Source organism: Phoxinus phoxinus (genome assembly GCF_949152265.1).
Source record: "Phoxinus phoxinus genome assembly, chromosome: 15".
Classification (NCBI taxonomy): domain Eukaryota; kingdom Metazoa; phylum Chordata; class Actinopteri; order Cypriniformes; family Leuciscidae; genus Phoxinus; species Phoxinus phoxinus.
In genome coordinates, this window is record NC_136890.1 from 9454693 (window position 1) to 9473982 (window position 19290).

General features: G+C 40.0%; 2 protein-coding genes across 7 annotated transcripts; one reads left to right on the plus strand and one right to left on the minus strand.

Moving 5' to 3' along the window:
* Window positions 1–754: 754 nt before the first annotated feature.
* LOC307011221 (uncharacterized protein) lies at window positions 755–9878 on the minus strand. Of its 6 annotated transcripts, none has more exons than XM_079636633.1 (3): window positions 9755–9878; window positions 5784–5975; window positions 774–2951 (listed from the first exon to the last, which is right to left on the minus strand). In XM_079636633.1, exon 3 carries the CDS (start codon window positions 2409–2411, stop codon window positions 1302–1304), a length of 1110 nt encoding a protein of 369 aa, XP_079492759.1. In that variant the 5' UTR covers window positions 2412–2951; window positions 5784–5975; window positions 9755–9878; the 3' UTR covers window positions 774–1301. The 6 variants fall into 6 exon arrangements, 5 of the variants coding, with proteins under 5 accessions (XP_079492759.1, XP_079492758.1, XP_079492760.1 ...); XM_079636632.1 differs by having other exon boundaries at window positions 9291–9875; XM_079636634.1 differs by having other exon boundaries at window positions 5784–5970; window positions 9755–9873.
* Window positions 9879–14978: 5100 nt separating this feature from the next.
* On the plus strand, window positions 14979–17933 carry LOC307011790 (uncharacterized protein; the record flags this gene model as incomplete). The annotated part of the gene is made up of 5 exons (XM_079637802.1): window positions 14979–15012; window positions 15114–15797; window positions 16172–16239; window positions 16375–16418; window positions 17795–17933. The coding sequence occupies 5 exons, from the start codon at window positions 14979–14981 to the stop codon at window positions 17883–17885; spliced, it is 921 nt and encodes a 306-aa protein (XP_079493928.1). The 3' UTR covers window positions 17886–17933.
* Between the last annotated feature and the right edge of the window lie 1357 nt (window positions 17934–19290).

Consider the following 19290-nt stretch of genomic DNA (forward strand, 5'->3'; position numbering starts at 1 on the left):
AAGATGAAGTCATAAATAAAATTTCCTCATTTTATCAGAGACCCCCTGAGGAAGTTTTAGAGGAGGATACTTCTTTTACAACTCCAAAACAAATTAGACAAGTTATATCGACAAAAAGCAGAGGGAGCGAGTAAAAGTAAGGTCTAGGAAGAGATGGCTGGAGGAGGGGGAGCAAAATTCTGCTTACTTTTTCCGTCTTGGAAGATACCGATCTAAAAAAAAAAAACATCTCTAATTTAAATATTAATGGGGTCGTTACTGAGGACGCTAAATAAATTTCAGATTTTTGCTCAAAATTTTATAGCAATTTATACAGCTCAAAATATAATAAAGAAGTTACGTTTCAATTTCTTAACTCAGTAAATAATGTAAGAAAGATTGATGTGGCAGACAAAGATTATTGTGACACCCCTCTTACATTAAAGTTAGAAATCTGGGTCTTTTATAAAGTGAATATTACATCAAATACTGTTTTTTTGTAAAAAGCCTATTTAAATAAATGTTTATTTATTTATAGAAATTTAAAAGATTTCATAAATCCACCCCTCATACCTCTTGCAGAGGTCACTGATTCGATTGCTCTACTAAAAAAAAATCCCCCGGCACTGACGGTTTAACTGCAGAATTTTTCAAAGCGTTCTCAGATCTCTTAGCCCCATTTTTACTACAGGTTTTTATGGAGAGTATAGAGAATGATACCCTACCTCCTAGCCTCACTCAAGGGCTGGTTACATTGATTCCCAAGCCTAGAAAATATGTGCTTTTTATTGACAGCTGGAGACCCATTTGTCTGCTAAACAATGATTACAAAATAATGGCGTCTATATTTGCCAGGAGAATTAAAGAAACTCTTGACACAATTATAGATGAGACAGAATCAGGATTTATGAGGAACAGGCACATCTCTAACAATATTAGACTTGTATTAGATATTCTTGACTACTCTTACTTGATATCTGAAGATGACTTCATCCTCCTCTTAGATTTTTATAAGGCTTTTGACACAATAGAGCACCAATTTATTTTTCTGTCTTTAGAGAAATTTGGTTTTGGGGACTTTTTCTGCAAAGCAATTAAAACCTTTTATGTTAATGGAAATAGCGCTATCAAACTAAAAAATGGAACTTCTCCTAGATTTAATCTGGAACGGGGCATTTGTCAGGGATGCCTGATTTCCCCTTATCTCTTTTTACTTTGTACACAAATTCTCACAACTCATGTCGGTATCAGTGCTATACAAGGAATTTCTATTGCGGGTAAGGATATCATCATCAGTCCGCTTGCTGACGATACCACAATCTTTAAAAAAAAATGCTTCTGACCCTGACCCTGCAGTCAGACCATCCTGTTGTGAAAAGTCTCTGTGCATCTGAACAAACGCACACATCACCTTTCTCATGTGTTACTCTAAGTGGTGGAATTGCTATATCAGTGTTGTTATATCGTCGAATGTTGTCACAGCTGTCCTCAGGTTGTTTCGTTGGTGTCTCTCCTTTCTCCAGCTCAGCTGCTGCTAAAAGCACATCAGTCATTTGCTGTGGAATCAGACACTTTGTTACATTAGCTGTTGCTACAGTCAGTGGGACAGCCTTCCACGCGTGTGACATTTGCAAACAAAGCCAGCAGCTCGTCGTTATCTCTAATTCTTCTTTCTGCAACATAGCCAGAGCACAGGCCTTGTTACCTTGACACTTCATCATGGCTTTCTGTACTTCAGGATTTCCCTGACCCTTTCCCATGTCTCCGTTCTCCATCCATGCCAGCTCGTCCCTTGCTTCTCGTTCGACCTCAGGTGTTACAAAAGGTTTTAAAGTTGGGACTGCCTCATTTACAATAATGTAAATTTCTTCATACCAGTCCTTTCCCTCTAAATCTAGTCCACAGTAGTACTTGCCTTGGTCTGACAGTCTTACTTGTGTTAGCTCGACCGTCATCCCGTACCTGTTGTTGCTTAGTCTGTGTTTTGCAAATACCTGGAATCTTTTGTCTTTGCCCCACTTGAAGTTGGCAGCGTATGCTTTCACGTCGCCCCACTTACATGGGTGTTCGCAGAAGTAGAAGCCTGCGTACTCCTCGCTGCGTCCCTCACAGCCTGGACAGTTCTTTTGATAGGGGTTGCAACTGAAACTCACATTTGATCCGTCTTGAACCGTCACCGTGCTCCCCTCGAGACCCCTCGCTGGTTCCACCTCGAATGTGTCTCTCCTAGCACGTTGTTGAGTTGTGTTGTTCCTCTCTGTTATCGCAGTCCTGTTGGTTTGATCTCCTGTTGGTAACACTTTCAAACCTGCTGTGAAGTGCAGTATTAGCAAGCAAATTGTCACTGACAACACAGTCATTATGCATGTGGTCTTAACCAGGCCACACAATCCTGGCACTCTGAATGGATGCCACGGTCTCGTACGCTCCATGTTCTCAGTCACTCTGATCAAAAGTTCAGCTGTATGACCAGAAAGTGTTAGAGAAATACAGTCTTTAAAGCACCAAAAGTCTTATCTGTTCTGTTGTCACCGGTTTTCAGCCGGATTTCGTTTGCAGTCTGGCGCTAAGAATTTTTAATCTTGTTTGTTTTTCAGTCTGTACCTTTTCACACCACACAATTGTTTTTCTCTGACTTCAGGCTTTGTTGTGTCTTTTGCATGGCCTTGCTCTTGTGCAGATAATGGTACTTGCTGTTCAAAGCTGGATCTTGACGTTCATTGGCGTTGACCCTCCTCCTGCGATTGCTCCGCCTCCGCAATGGGCGGCACCTTCCTGCAATGGTTTGCGTGGACCCACGTGGCCCTCTCCGCGACCTTCACCGCCGTGTGCGTCACCAGAAGCACATGGAAAGGTCCAAGCCACCTTTTCGCCTTCCAGCTCTTTCTCCTGTGATCACGAATCACCACGAAATCGCCAGGCCTGACCTCGTGTAAGAACGTCACAGCAACTTTCCCCTGGGTAGCTTTCACCTGCACAGAAAAGTTTGATAACAGACACGACATTCCTTTGCAGTAATTCAACATGTCACTCTCACACACATCCGTTGATGGCAGTCGTTGCCTACCCCCTTCTATGCCCATGAATGGTGGTCTGCCAAACAAAATTTCAAATGGGCTCAAGTTTGTTTTCACTCTTTTTCTCATTCTCATGTACATCAGTACAATTGGTAGGGCCTTAACCCAAGACAGACCTGTCTCTTCGCAACATTTTGCCAATTTGTTCTTGATTGTCTGGTTGCTTCTCCCTACTGCCCCTCCTGATGAGGGCGCGTAACTGCAGTGCGTTCTCATATCAATGCCCAAGAACTCTCCTAACTGCTTTATTGCAGCATTTACAAAATGTCTGCCATTGTCAGAGCTGATTTTTCTTGGAATTCCCCATCTCGGAACAATCTCGGTTAACAGGGCCTTTGCCACTGCTGCCGAATCTTGTTGCGAGGTTGGGAAGACCTCAACCCATTTTGACCACATGTCAACCATCACCAGACAGTGTTTCAGTCTCCCACAAGGGGTTAACTCGATGAAATCCATCATTAGATATTCAAACGGACCTGCTGGGGCTGGTTGAGATGCTAAGGGTGTTTTTATGCCTCTTGCCACATTGTGTGTGTTGCAAATGACACATCTTTTGCAAAAATTTTCAGCAAACACTGTAAACCCCTTGGTGAACCATAAATCTTTCATCTGCATTACCATCACTCCCTTGGACACGTGGTCCCGCCCATGTGTCAACTTAGCGTAATGCTGAAAGAAGTGCTTGGGTAAACAAGGAATGCCATCATCACTCATCCACACACCCCCCTGGAGGCCGCAGCCAGACGACCTCCATTTCTGTTTTTCTGCTCCTGTGGAGAAAGTCTGCATACTTTCTAAACAAAGAGAAATGTCAGGGTTAGTCACAGATACCAAAGCACAAGTTGTTTCTTTAGTCTCCTTCGTCGCCGCGGCCTTCGCCGCCGCGTCGGCTCTCGCGTTTCCTATGGAGATAAAGCTTTTATCGTTAGAGTGCGCTGCGCATTTGCATATAGCAACCTTGTCTGGCAAAAGAATGGCATCCAAAAGCTCAGACACAAGTGAGGCGTTCAATATCGGATGTCCATCCGATTTCAAAAAATTCCTGTGTGCCCAAATTGCCCCGAAGTCATGCGTAATCCCGAATGCGTAACGCGAGTCTGTGTAAATCGTCACACATTTGTCAGTCATTAATTTACACGCTTCTGTCAGAGCAACCAATTCAGCTGCCTGAGCCGAATAATTTGATGGCAATTTGCCAGATTTCAACACGTCAAATTCAGTAGTAACCGCGAAACCAACCTTATTCAAGCCTGTTTGTGGATCTTTCGACGCTGATCCATCCACAAAGAGGACATTGTCACAATTCTCCAAAGGTGTGTCCAACAGGTCTGGACGTGGTGCACAGTGCTTGGCTGCACTCCCCTGTCCTTCGGCTCTGTCATACCGCTGTGTTTCTGAAATGCATCAAAAAGTCTGGCATAATAGTCACGAACGGACTCTTCTCTCACCTGGCGACAGCTGTTGATCTTTTCTGTGTCCACTCGTGCTGGGAAAGCCTTTTTTAATTCGTCTGTGAGGGTTTTCACTGCGTCTCGATACTGTGTGTTGGTTCCATGCATCCACTCTCCATGCACTCTTCGTTGTTCGATTGTTGGCATGTGGCAACTCACTTTGTGCCAGTTCGTGGCCCCCAGTTTCACGGCTAACAGCCGTTTCAGTTCTTGTGTGGTGGGGCTGAACTCCTGACAGAAAGTGACTAGTTCGCTTGAAAATCTGTCACCTGCGTCGTCCGGGCTCGGCAGATGAGCCATCGCTTCTTTCATGTCCGTCACAGTCCACGGTCTGTAGACCATCACCGAGCCGTCCGGTCCCGCCACTTCCACCATCGGAGCTGTGATGTTAACACTTTCATCTCTGACCTGTGATCTTGTGACGATTTTCTTCGGCTTGGCTCCTTCGTCCTCCTCGCCCTGTGCCCCGTGACTGGACGTTTGCTGCGCTGTTTGCACTTGTTGCACAGCCTTCGCCGTTTCCACCGCTAGCTGTTGTAATGCCAGTGCTAGCTGCGCCTTGGTCTGCTCGTCCGCTTCTCTCTGTGCGGCTTCTCTCGCCTCCTGCCTCACTACTCTTTTCCACTGAGTCTCTCACCACTTTCAGCCTCGTGAGGCTCAATGTTCCCTCTTCGGGAAAATCATGATGCTTGATTAATTTCTCAATATCTTGCATACATTTCTGACCATAATGTTTTCTCATTTGGTAGTACACCGGTGTATCATATTTCATAATCTTGCTCTGAGACATTCCCATTTTGGCTGCTCTCTGTTCTTTGTGGATTTCTCTTTTGCGCGTGTTCTCTTGATTTGTCAGGCGTCCCCAGCAAATCCGATTTTTTCTTTTAACCCAAATCGGTCGGGTTGCACTATTAATGCACTCTTAATTATGGTTCACCAAAAAATCTGTTACAATTGTCCTGGTTCCCCCTAATTAGCTTCAGCACCCGAAAATAATTCGCTCCGTGGTGGAACAATTAATTTTCAGGTACCTATCTGTATGAAATGTCTTGGTCTGTCACAGTTCTCAATTAATTCCAGATTATTTATCTGCTTGAAATATCTTGTTCTGTCACAGACCTCAATTAATTTCAGATTATTTTCCTCGTATCTGTTTGAAATATCTTGATCTGTACGTAGATCTCAATTAATTTCAGATTCCGTACCACAAAACAAACAGCCCTCAGCCAATATGGTTCAGTTTCACTCTTCCCCCAATTAAACCGAATTTAATTACCTTATTCAGAGATGCTGTTCTGTGCCACTCGAGTTCTTTCGATTCCAGTGGCCGGATCCGGTCCTAACGGCGGAAACGGTCCCTCGTCTCTCAATTCTTTTCTCGAGGTAGGGTTGGAACTTTTCAGTACCAAGGTGATCAGCCGCCGCCCGTCCGTCAGTCCCGGAATCACGTCCAAGAAATCCCACTATTCTGACACCAAATTGTTGTGGCAAAAATTCAAACAAACATCATCACTGAATAAGGGACACTCAGAATCAAATTAAAAGTTATAAAGTATTTATTCTCTTGCAAGAGAGATCCTCGTCACCAATACACATAAGCGAGTCAGTGAGGAGAGATAAGGAGAAGCAGTCTCTGTCCATTTTATATCTTATTCCCCCAAGGCCTTTTACTTATTTCCCTCCCCTCCGAGAGAGAGATAGATACCAGTTTGTCTTCCTTATTCTTTCACTGGCTCACGAGGGGTAAATGCCCCCTTAACCTTTAGGCTATAAAGTACAAATGCACTCAAGATGACCCTTTGACCATGTGCTTTTCCTTACCCTCACTGACTCCCCAACACAGTAAATTATCACAAAGCCCCCTCTCACTGCAAGTGAGAAAACAGATGGGGCCATCATTAGGAATCACTGAAATACAGAGTAATCACGGAAAATTTCCACTACAGGGTGATTCTATCACTCTTTCTCATACTGGTCAATAGTCTTGCTGCGGCATTTTGAACCAGCTGCAATCGATTCAGCAATGACTGAGAGAGTCCCAAATATACCACGTTACAATAGTCCAATCTGGATGATATAAAAGCATGGATAATCGTCTCCAAATCCCTAGATGAGAGCTTAGGTTTCATTTTCGCTATTAATCTTAAGTAGTAGAAACTACTTTTCACCACAGCACTAACTTGTTTTGTAAACTTTAATTCTGAGTTGAAAAATACACCCAGATTTTTTGCACATGGGTGAACATTTCTGGATAGTGGCCCCAAATAGGTAGAGATAAGTGGTGAAGAGCCAAGAGGGCCGAAAACAACAACATCAGTTTTTGCTCTCATTTAAGTGGAGAAAATTCTTAGCCATCCAGCACTTTACCTCATCAAGACACTTTACAAGGTTGGAACAAGACTAATCAAGAGGATGTAGTGGGACATACATTTGAGTGTCGTCAGCATAACAGTGATATGTGATCTCATATTTCCTGAAAATAGAGCCCAAAGGTAACATATACAAGGAAAATAGAATAGGACTCAGTATGGACCCTTGTGGAAGCCCGCATGATAGTGGTACTGAAGGTGATGAGTAGTTACCAATTTTAACTGAGACAGACCTATTTGAAAGATATGAATAGAACCAGCGTAAGACCATGCCACTAAGCCCAACCTCCTGCTTTAGACGATTGTTGTGGCAAAAATTCATCAAACAAACATCACTGTGTAAGGGAGACTCAGAGTCAAATTATAAAAATTAGAAGTATTTATTCTTGCAAGAATAGGAGCAGTCTAATCCTCCCAGTAGTTTTCCATCCAGTAGGTTTCCATAGACAAAGAAGCCATAACACTAGTTTCAATTCGTCACTAGGGCCAACTCCTAAGCCCCCCTTCACCAAATGGCCTTCTGATATCTAGGTCAGAGGTCCTTGTTCGTCTGTTCTCTGGAGTGTCTCTCCCTTCTGCCTCCCCAGGTACATAAACATCATCTTCTCTCTCTACAAGTGAGAGTCACACATGTGACATTCTTTGAATCATCTATATTTTACTAAAGATCAATGAATATCATAAAACTTCCACTACAACTCCTCACTTTTTATCATTATTAATCAAACATAATAATAATAATAACAATAACAATAAATGCAAGTTCAAGTCATTACATCACACATCATAAAAGATCACTCTCCTTGAACCTGTGAAGAAAAAGTTTAGAATGAAGAAGCATAAGGCTGTTTTTGTTGGAGAAAAGCCCCATAATTATTTAGCAAGCAAGTAAACAATTTACTAATGCCAGGCTGAACTGGGAAACGCTGTTCCCGAGCTCTCGAAACTTCGAACCCTCAGTCACACTAGTAAGGAATAAATAGTTATAGCACAGTAGGAAAACAAACAGATATAATGCAAATGGTAAAGCATAAAAATAAAAAAATCCCTCAGTTTCAAATCCTGTCCTTGTACGCCATCTCGCAACACGGATGACTGCTGCTTTTAACCCTCTTTACATATCAATCGTTCTCAGAAAGAAAAAGAAAACATCAACACATTTAACTGTAATCTCTATTTGAATCATCTGCATAATTTTGTTCATCCCCATCATCATTCAGATAGACTGTAATTTTCACCAATTGAACAGACATTCCAGTTTTCTCATATTCACCCATGAATAACAAAATGATCAGAATAACACATACAATCATAACTCATACACATTCAACATTTTCCCCATATCCATTTCCCTAACCATATTTTGTTCTTTTACTTTTAATTCAATCAGGCAGTGGTTCTACTTGATAAGCTTCAATAATAATCCCTATAATTTACATGAATTAATGGATCTTCTCTTCCTGAAAACATTTGCCTTAAATATTTTCTAATGAATCAGTAACCAATCAAATCATTTGTCATATACCAATATCAATACTAAGCTCTATTTCAATATAATCAGATAAAATCCTCAAAATCATCACAAAAACACATTCTTAATTCATTAGTTGGTCCACATCCTCCTCCAGGCATGTTGATCATCTCGTTCGCCCCATGGACTCCTGAGATCACTACCGCACCCCCACTGGAATTAACCATTCCCTGCTTGCTGTCACCTGTGAATGGAGACTTTAAGTATTTTGTTAGTGACCGCTTGTCTTTCCCTCGTCCCTTTTGGTGTGACCTGTGGAATTTTCACCATCTGTTTACAAACTGAAACATATTATCATTAGACATTTCTTGCTAAATAAAGTCGAAGTCCTTTTCCCCTGAAAAACACTTTGCTTACGTTAACAAGTCAATATTCATACATTTGGAAACAGAATCAGTTCAGCTTTGATGCAATCCATCCTGACATTCTGCAAAAGGAAAATGTTTAGTTATGCTCAAGGTGTAGCCCCTTTCTGCCACAATAATAACCCAGGCCAGGACAGTTAGCAAAATTCATTTTGCCCTGTCTCCCAAACCTGCATGTTCTCTGTAAAGAAAAACAAATTTCGAGGTTATTGTCAGATAGTAAAGTACGTAGTTTCTTTTGTCTACTGTGCTCCCGTGGCCTTCGATGCTCTGGCGTAACCTGTTGAAAACAATCCAGACAGCAATTTTGTTAGGCAGAAGACTGGCTTCTTTCAGGGCTTTTACCCAATTACCCTATAGTGTTCTCCCAACATTTATTCAGCAAATGTGAACCCCTTAATAAACCATATTTGGCAATTGTTATACCATCCCCCTTTTGATGGTCGACACAACTCGATCATCAATTTAACATAACATTTAACATAGTGTCTTGGATAAAGTCTGCCCTCAACACTAACCCAAACGTTGTCCTTCAGACAAACTTCCTCCAGACATCTTTCTCTGAAAACATCACCCTCTGAAACAAAAATAGTACATTCTTCACTTAAAGCCACAATTTCATTTTCTTATCGAAGTATTTGAAGGGCAACAGCCCTCAGTCTCGCCACGTATCCTGCTTTTTCAGGTCTGTTGTTTGGTCTTACAACTCAGTCCTCTACAACCATTTTTAAAGTCAATTGTTTCTGTCAGTCCAAAAACATTCTCCTCCTGTTTACAATAATCATAAATGGCTCTCTGCATAATTTGATATCGACTTAGCCAATGTGTCACTTTGTTGTTGCCGTCAAATCTATAACATCTTCTTTTATTTCAACCCATGATGGACGGCGATATAATCCATAATTCCAATTTACATAAATACCTAAACTGATCCATAAAGTAATTCAAATCCACATCATAAATGACAAACGTCATTACTTACAGACAGAGCGTGATGACCAATCAACTTAAAGCTTGTCCCATGTTCTCTATCATCTTCTCATCAGATTCACTCAGCATTTGCCTTCTTTAAAACTTGTCACTTGCCTTAACCCATCTGTAATGATAAAACACTCTCCAGAGGTTAAAGACACAATATACACACTATTCAGGCGGAATATTAGTACCCCAAACTACCACATACAAGACAAAGTGCTGTCACCATCACACACACTCATGCTAGACACACATATGTTAACTGCTCATGTCCAATGTTTGCTTTTTTTATTAATTAACTCTAAAAGTATAATATTTAAGGTTTAAATAAGCTTTAAACTTCACATTTTCCTGTAGATTTTATATAATTTTACATGGCCTTTCCGTTCCAAATGTTCATTATTTTGTCTTTAGAAAAGTCAGCTGCTTTGTTTTGGTTCATTATCATTATTTTGTTTAAGCTTGCCTTACCAGGCCTGATAACAGAAAGACAAACAGCGTCCCAATCCCTTCCTCCACTCAGCAGTCTCTCTTACACAAATAATCTTTTCAAACAGCCTCCTAAGACTGAAACTTAATTAATCATAGAACCCTTAATAGTTCACAAATGTTAATATACAAATGTTTAACTCAAATTAGAACCATTACAACAATCTAAAATACATTATGCTATGAGTATTTATAAGGTTATCTTTAGTTTGAATACTTGTATAAATTCTCAATTCACCCATCCTTTGTTATCCAGACTCTTACAAAAACTGTCTTAATATTTAACCACCACCATGTCTAGCCTTCAGGAGTTAAAACCATCTTATAGACACATTAGTTCAAAATCAACTTCTATAATTTCCCTTGCCCATAAGGCAACCAACATGTTCCTGATATAAATTAATAAGTTATGTTACTGTCTCCCCAACAAATAATGACAATCAGCTCGATGGTCTCAGCTGGCTCTTGAAAGCACATTTTCCATTAGCTTTTTATCTATAATTTCCATCAGACTTGTCACAATTGAAAACAAGCCATACAGTGAATTGCGGGGTTTTTCTCTGGTGAGTGATATAGAGAGGAACTCACATTCTCTTGGGTCAGACCGTCGCGATTCCTCACAAAGCATCTGACCTCCCAATGATCTGCTGACCCCGGTGGCCTCCGGTAATCAGCGCTCAACTCTCATACCTTCTCACATATTAACACCTCCATCCGGAGGTGTCCAGTGTTATTGCGTGACCTCCCTGCCTTAGGTATAGTCCCCTGGCCAGGAAGATCTTCCCCGTCGTTGGGCAGGTCACTCGTACCCACTGATGACCCGCTCTTTCCCATCACACAATCAGTTTTCTTCAACAGAACTCAGCTGTTTTTTTTCTGGAGCTTAGGAAAGGCACATTCAAGAGTCACCTCCATCTGGACTGCCTCTAGTGTTAAGGGAGACAGGTTAATAACAACAGTATTTAATCACTCAAATATGTTAGACCTGTCCGAATCACCAAAATCTCAGTGAACTTTATTCACATCCGTCTATTCAATGTACATCTATAGCCATGGTCATAGGTCCTGTGTCTGTCTGGGGGTGTGTCACTCTTCTGCACAGGGTAACAGCTGTGTATTAGACTGCTCCTATTCTTGCAAGAATAAATACTTCTAATTTTTATAATTTGACTCTGAGTCTCCCTTACGCAGTGATGTTTGTTTGATGCATTTTTGCCACAACAATTTGGTGTCAGAATAGTGGGATTCCTTGGACGATGCCTCCTGGACCTGAGATCGGACGGTGTTTGGCCACCTGGACTGAGTAAGTTCCAGCTCTACCTCGTAAACTTGAGAGAGAGAGGCCGGCCGATGTCAGAGCCCCGGGAGGATCGACCACTGGAATCAAAAGAACTCAAGGTGGCTCGGAACAACATCTCTGAGTAAAGGTAATTAAATTAAGTTTAATTGGGGGAAGAGTGAAATTGAACCATATTGGCTGGGAACTGTTTTCTGTGGTACGTAATCTGAAATTAATTGAGATCTACGTACAGATCAAGATATTTCAAACAGATACGAGGAAACTAATCTGAAATTAATTGAGGTCTGTGACAGAACAAGATATTTCAAGAAGATAAATAATCTGGAATTAATTGAGAACTGTGACAGACCAAGACATTTCACACAGATAGGTACCTGAAAATTAATTGTTCCACCACGGAGCAGAACTATTTTTGGGTGCTGAGGCTAATTAGGGGGAACCAAGACAATCGTAACAGATTTTTTGGTAAACCGTAATTAGGAGGGCATTAATAGTGCAACCCGTCCGATTTGGGTTAAAAGAAAAATCGGATTTGTCGAGGGACGCCTGACAAATCAGGAGAACGCGCGTGAAAGAGAAATCCACAGAGAACAGATAAGCGGCCAATATGGGGAAGTCTCCAAAAGCAAGCTTGCGAAATTTGGTATACCGGTGTTTTGTCAAATGAGATAAAAATTAAGGGCAGAAATGTATGATATTGAGCACCACAAGATTAAAGATGGTGCGGGAATCAGTTGAACCAACACATTCTCACTCCCAAGTCGTCACATATGGACGCTTGGCCAGGACCCCTTGGCGTCACTTTTTAACGACCTGGGCGTACCCTTAGCGTCAATTTTCAACGTGCAGGGTAGTCCTATAGACTTCTATAGATCTATGAACTGGAGCCTGCGGCGTTGAAATTTGACGTCTTGGGTAAGCATAACGCAGCCCGTTGTCTGCGGTGAATGGGTCGAGACTACAATAAATACAAAATTAAAAGGAATAGGCTACAATAAATGATCTATGGCAGGGCTAATCAAATGGCAGACCCCAGATCATCTTTATATGGCCCTCCAACTGGTTTTTGATGTTTAAAACCTCTCGCAATCTGATATCAAACTGCCCTCTGCTCAAAGGTTTAGCGCGATTATAGGCAACAGCATTCAGCGATGAGTTTAACAACGCTCATTTTGGCGAGCAACAGCTTTCAGCGGTGAGTTTAACAACGCACATGGTGAGAAACAGCATTCAGCGGTGAGTTTAACAACGCTCATTTTGGCGAGCAACAGCTTTCAGCGGTGAGTTTAACAACGCACATGGTGAGAAACAGCATTCAGCGGTGAGTTTAACAACGCTCATTTTGACACTGCTTTAACTAGAGCATGCTGGATAACGTATTTTTATCGCGTTTTGTTGATGTTAATAAATAAATATAATATGCTACGATTGTGTTCAATTAATCAAAGTTTTGTTTATTTATTGATTTATATTTATTAAATCCTCTTAATTAATAACGCTGACGTCACTGTATGGGGCGATCCCAAGGTCCATTGCGATTTACCACTCGGTAAGTATAAGAGTTAATTAATAGAGATGGATACTATTCTTAAATGTACACATTAAAAACTTTTGAATCAGGACAATAACTTGTGTTTAGAACATTTAGACGTGTAAGGTGACAATTATTTATCATGACGGTAAATTATAGAAGACATTATTAAAAATATAGCTTGCTAACGTTACACCAAATGTGCAGGCTAGCAAAGTTAGCTAATCAAATACTGAAAGTTAATTTTTGTTCAAGTTCATGCATGCAAGGTACAATTCTAAGGGAATGTAAGATTTCCAGTATTACATTAGCCCACAACTATTATCCAACATTATAACGTTAAATGTTCAGATGAAGAACGGTGTTGCCAGATTGGTTTGTTTTACAGCCCAGTAATTGTTTAAAATCCACACAAAATGATATAATAAACACCCAAATAAATCTATAATAAACTATACAAATTAATTCATAACTACAACCTTGTGGCTCATCACAAGTTTTCAATACGAAATAAAAAAAATGTGTATAATTAATGTAATAAGTAATGCTGTCATAACGTATTGACTGATTCATATATAATATATATTTTATATATTTAAAAGTTCTGCTGTGGCTTTGGCTTTTTTGGGGGGGCGAAATAGAGCAAAACTTGCATTATTCATTGTTCTGGTCTAAAATGTAATTAACAATATTAACTTATTGTTTATTAAACTGTATAAAATAAAATAAAATCAATATCACATACACTCTAGCCCATTCTGGCAACACAGATGAAGAGAATACTGGTGTAAAATGTTCAAATCTGTTTGTTTTTTTCTTCCTTTAGGTCCTTCAAATTTGGCAGCTTCAATTTTGTTTTATTCTAACCCCCACCACATACACACACAGTCACACACACACTCAAACAAAGGCACTTTTAAGAGCCACGTCCGTCTTGTTAACCTGTATTTCATCAGTCTCTCTCTCTCTCTCTCTCTCTCTCTCTCTCTCTCTCTCTCTCTCTCTCTCTCTCTCTCTCTCTCTCTTTACATATATATATATTTGTTTTATATGTCCATCTCTTTGTTGTGAGTCTTTCTGTCTGTTTGTGTTCGTGTATATTTGGTGTCTAGTCATGACAAGGCCCAAATTCAGGCCCTGCCCTTTCTGCAAGACTCCCAATCAGGCAAGCAGGAAAACTTGCCATGTCTGTTTTGCAAGCCTGTCCACCAAAAATAAAATAAAAGAAAAATTGGTGTCCCTGGATGGCCAGTGGGGGAAATCTGTCCTCAAAAGCAGAAATGCTGGGCGTATAATTGATTCTGCCCGTATTGCAGTAAGTAAAAATGTTAATATTTCATAAATTAGTGTTACGTGAAGTGAAGTTGAAAGCCTGTGTTTTTCTCATACTGAATATCAGACAAGTACCAATGTGATCTGGCCTTTAAAAACATCTTATTATTGAATACATAGAAGAATCCATCTTTACCTATAAATTGTGCTAAAGAGTAACAATAAGTTGTGTTCTCTGTCAAGTAAGTCATGATGGCAATGGCAGAAACTGCAGGAGTACCTCTGGCTTTATCTGAAACTGGCCGTTGATTGAATTCAGTTCAAGAGTAATGTTTCTTCTAAAATAATCATAATGAAACAGGTTACGACACATTTTCTTGCATTGTACTCCAACTCCATTAAATGTTCTTAAATTAAAATTGCTTGTTTAAAATTGTACTGATGTTTCGAATAATTCAGTGGGTTTAACTAATGTGTTATTACTGCTTTTGTTCATTTCAGGTGAGTAAACTTGAAGCTGTGGGATACAAGCCGATTTTATTTATTGGCAAGCCAGATAAAAGGGCTTCGAATAAATGGGTTGCAGAAGTAATTACTCATCTGCACCCCACTCCTGTCACTAAAATTTTTTTGGAAAAGATGCGGAGGGCCTATGAATTTATCTTGACAAAATGTAAGTAATGTTTTGGTTTAGAAATTATGAATATTTAGAATACATCTATATTTCTTTGTTAATATGTACAGATTTTAAATGAACGTAAACTTATATTATAGCAACCTCAGCAGCACAGCAACCAGAAAATCAAACCGCGGAGGAGAGTCAAACCGCGGAGGAGGAGAGTCAAACTGCGGAGGAGAGTCAAACCGCGGAGGAGGAGAGTCAAACTGCGGAGGAGAGTCAAACCGCGGAGGAGGAGAGTCAAACTGCGGAGGAGAGTCAAACCGCGGAGGAGGAGAATCAAACCGCGGAGGAGGAGAGTCAAACCGCGGAGGAGGAGAGTCAAACCGCGGAGGAGGAGAATCAAACCGCGGAGGAGAGTCAAACCGCGGAGGAGGAGAATCAAACCGCGGAGGAGAGTCAAACCGCGGAGCAGGAGAATCAAACCGCGGAGAGTCAAACCGCGGAGGAGGAGAATCAAACCGCGGAGGAGGAGAATCAAACCGCGGAGGAGGAGAGTCAAACCGCGACTCTCAAGGAGTCTGAGACAGTATTTGTTCTTGACCTTGTTCCTCTGTCTTCCCAACTCTCTCCAACCTCTCTCTTTCCTACTTCCTCTTCTACTTTTACAACTATTCTTCCTTCAGTTTCTTCCCCACCTCCACTGTCTTTGCGACAAATGAAAAGGAAAAACACCTCTACCTCTTCACACTATTCTGCCTCTGTCTCTCCTCCATCTGCCTCTTCCATTCCCACGTCTTTGAGTCTGGAGGGGCCATGTGTGAAGAACAGAAGAAAAGGTAAATTTTTGCATAGTACATACTTTCTCTACACTGTTAATAAATTTGCTCCCAGTCACAGTTGACTTAATGTAAATTAGATTCATCGGCTTACCGAATCATTGGTAGCCAGTTCACAGTATCTAGTTATTTAGTTGTGGCCAATGTCCAAGGGCGTTGGTTAATGTCAAACCCTGACCTAAGCTAAGAGGACTTTGGGAAAACCAATCCTGTACTTTTTGCTTTATTGACATAAACAGGGACAAATTCACTTTGACATGAATGGAAAGGACTGCATATCGCCTCACATGTGAAATTATAAATATGGACTGATTCAGCTACAAAGCATGGCATTCATGGCTTAATAAACTTTCCTTGTTTTTTCATTATTTCAGGTTGCCGAAAATGTAGTAGGCAGAAGGTGTTCCTTTTTGATTGTATAACAGGGGAACGGATAAATGAGGTAAAATATGTTCTGTTAGGCTGCTTTCTTATCTCAATGACTGATTCTGACCTTTCAAAGATAATACAACAATATGGCCTATGCATTGATTGCTTAAACAGTTAGAATACTTATTACTTGTGTTTGTGTGTCTAGGGGAAAGCCGAATTGAGAGTCCACTGGTTGCCTTGCACTGTGTGGTAAGTTATGTTTTATTAATTATTTAATTCCATTGCAATGCAAATTAGTCCATTCCATGACTAATACAATGTAGGCAAAGTACAACTGGTTTCTTGCAAGCAGCATGGAAGTTCATGTCAGTGTTGTCTGTGGCAAGAGAAAACTCCCTGGTCCTGTAGTTGATCCCATCAGTAAATCATCCTCTGAGGTAGTCTTTAGAGAAACTGGAGTGAGGTTGATTGTCAGTACTCAGAAGAAAATAGCAATGAGGTGAAGGCATTTGGAAGAGCTAGATCCATCAGGTAGGCCCTTGTAACCTTTAGGACATGCATTCCGATGATGAAAAATGATGGAATAGTCTTCGGGGCATTCCAAATTCAGACACACTCTCTCAGTCCAGACTAAAGACAAATATCTGGACTGTCTTTAGTCTGGACTGAGAGAGTGTGTCCTAATTTGGAATGCTCGGAAGACTATTCCATCATTTTAAAGACAAATGGGAGAATGATCTACCTCCTTGTTTTCATTTAGAATATTATATTTGTAAGTTCCTGGAATTTTGTGATTAACACAATGGATTATAGGTAATGAGGAGCTGGACCATTCAGTACTTTCTGAGTAATTAATAGAATTCTCAAATTAGCTGACAGACAGCCAATGTATGGACAATAAAATGGTCCTGATGTGATCATGTTTTCTGTTTCTAGTAAGTACTCTAGCGGCTAGCTCTAGCTCTGAACTAGCTTATTATTGAGCCTGCAGGACATCCACTCTGTAATGCATTACAAAAGTAGCAGTGATTCATGCACACATAAATTTATCTTTCAGCATCTGAAACTCTTTGTGTTTATGTGTCATAATTTAGTTTTTCTACGATGGAGAATCCTGTTGTATGTGCTGGAAATTTTATTTTCAAAGGAACATAAGAACATCAAACATAAGATCTGTGTTCTAAACTGTCGTATATGACATAAAATTTTCCTCATCCCGCTAATGACAACTTAATCAGAAACATTTTGAAATCAGTAAATTTGGAAATACATGGCTTTCACAATGTACAGAAACTGTATGGAAAATTGTGTAACTAGAGCTGCCAGACAATTGTAGTTTAGGAAAAAGTACCATATTTTCCTGTGAGATGCAATGTTGTATAAAAAAGTGCTAAATGAAAATACACCAATTAAGTCCAAGTACCTCAAATTTGTTATTAAGTAAATTGCGTACCGGTAAATGTACTCAGTTACATTCCACCACTGGGCTTTACCAGGGTTAATGCTACTTTAACAAGCATCAATACATTTCAATGAACTCTCTAAATTTAACCCAACAGTGATTTTATTTTTATTTTTTTCCTCTGTGTTCTAATGAAATTTTGTGCACTTATGATATTTTACAGTGGCAAAACCTGGGATGACACATGGGAGCCTGCCAGTGAATTCCAACATGTTATGCCTAAGTCCCCAGATCCCAACCAGCTTTCAGCATGACAGCCTAGTCACCTGGACTCTCACCTGGAAGTTTATTTTTGAGGGTTTTTTTGTTTTTGTTTTTCATTGCTTTTGTTCATTAAAGTTTTTTGTCCAATACCCAGTCTCTTTTTGTGTTTATTTTCTTAATGGTGTTTAAAATTTTCATGAAATGAAAGCTTTAGCGTAAGTTCTGCCGGGAAGACTCAATTGTTACGTCACTTATGACCTTCTCATCTATCCAATCGTGTTCTAAAACTTGTAGTAAAAAAAATGTGTACACATGTCTGAGTTCGCAGATGCTTACACATACATTCACCTTCATCCTCCCCACCTCCACCAGGATGGTCCCTCCCCATACCTCACAGGGGGTCGGCTGCGCCCCTGCCTTCGTCTTTAGGCAGGAAATGCAGATTCCGTACCCTCGGATTGCGAGCTATGCACGGGGCCAATGCCAAAGAACTTTATATCTCAATACTTGCTTGCTGGGCTGTTAATAAATGCATGCTTGTTACACTATTTTGCCTCCCGAGTCTTTCTGGTAGAACTGCACAACAGCCAGGAAGTGTGAGATCAAAAGGGACAAAGTTAGTACTGTTTGTCATAATGGCTTTCCCAAAGACATTATTTTTGCTTTTTTTGTTGTTTTAGTATAAGTCAGTCTACTTGAACTATTGGTCTGGTATGCCAGCCATGAATAAATACCACAGAATACTACTAAAGCTATTAAAATGTCACTTAAATGTTGTAGTCCTGTTTGAAATGTTCAATTACAATATTATATATTAATTCCTTTAACATTTATACTTATAATTGTTATTAACTATTTATATTTGCCTTGCATTTATTCACAGCAAAATCATTTCAAATGAATCATGTAAATATATATATTGTTTTTTATTTTTGGGGGCAATGTGTTCTTCAAAGGAAAGAAAATAATGTATTTTCTGGTGGCTCCTGGGTTGTTGTTGTTTTTTTTTTAAAGAAAATAAAAATTAAAGTCTTTAAATAGTTTGGCATATCAATACATTTGGGGAAATAGTACAAAGTGTGTGCAATCATCTTTAAATGTTACAGACGCATTTTAATCTGTTTAAAACAAAATACTGCATGCTGGAATAACTATAAAGAGTAGGCTACTTTTCTTTTTGTAATTATAACATCCCTGTAGGGTTACATAGCCTATCTTCGGTCGGAAGAGCCTGTTTTTATTTATTAATTAATTAATGAATTGTTATTATTTTTTATTGCAGAACTTATACATACATGATCAGGGAAATTAAGCGTTGTTGTATTTCTTTCAGTGAAAAAAAATCCTGGATTTGCTTACATCAAATGTAGGAAGAGCTTGTAAATTCCATATATGGACAGTGTGACGTGACTTTAACGTTTCCTTGGCGCCAGCAGGACAAGCTGTGGTTGGACT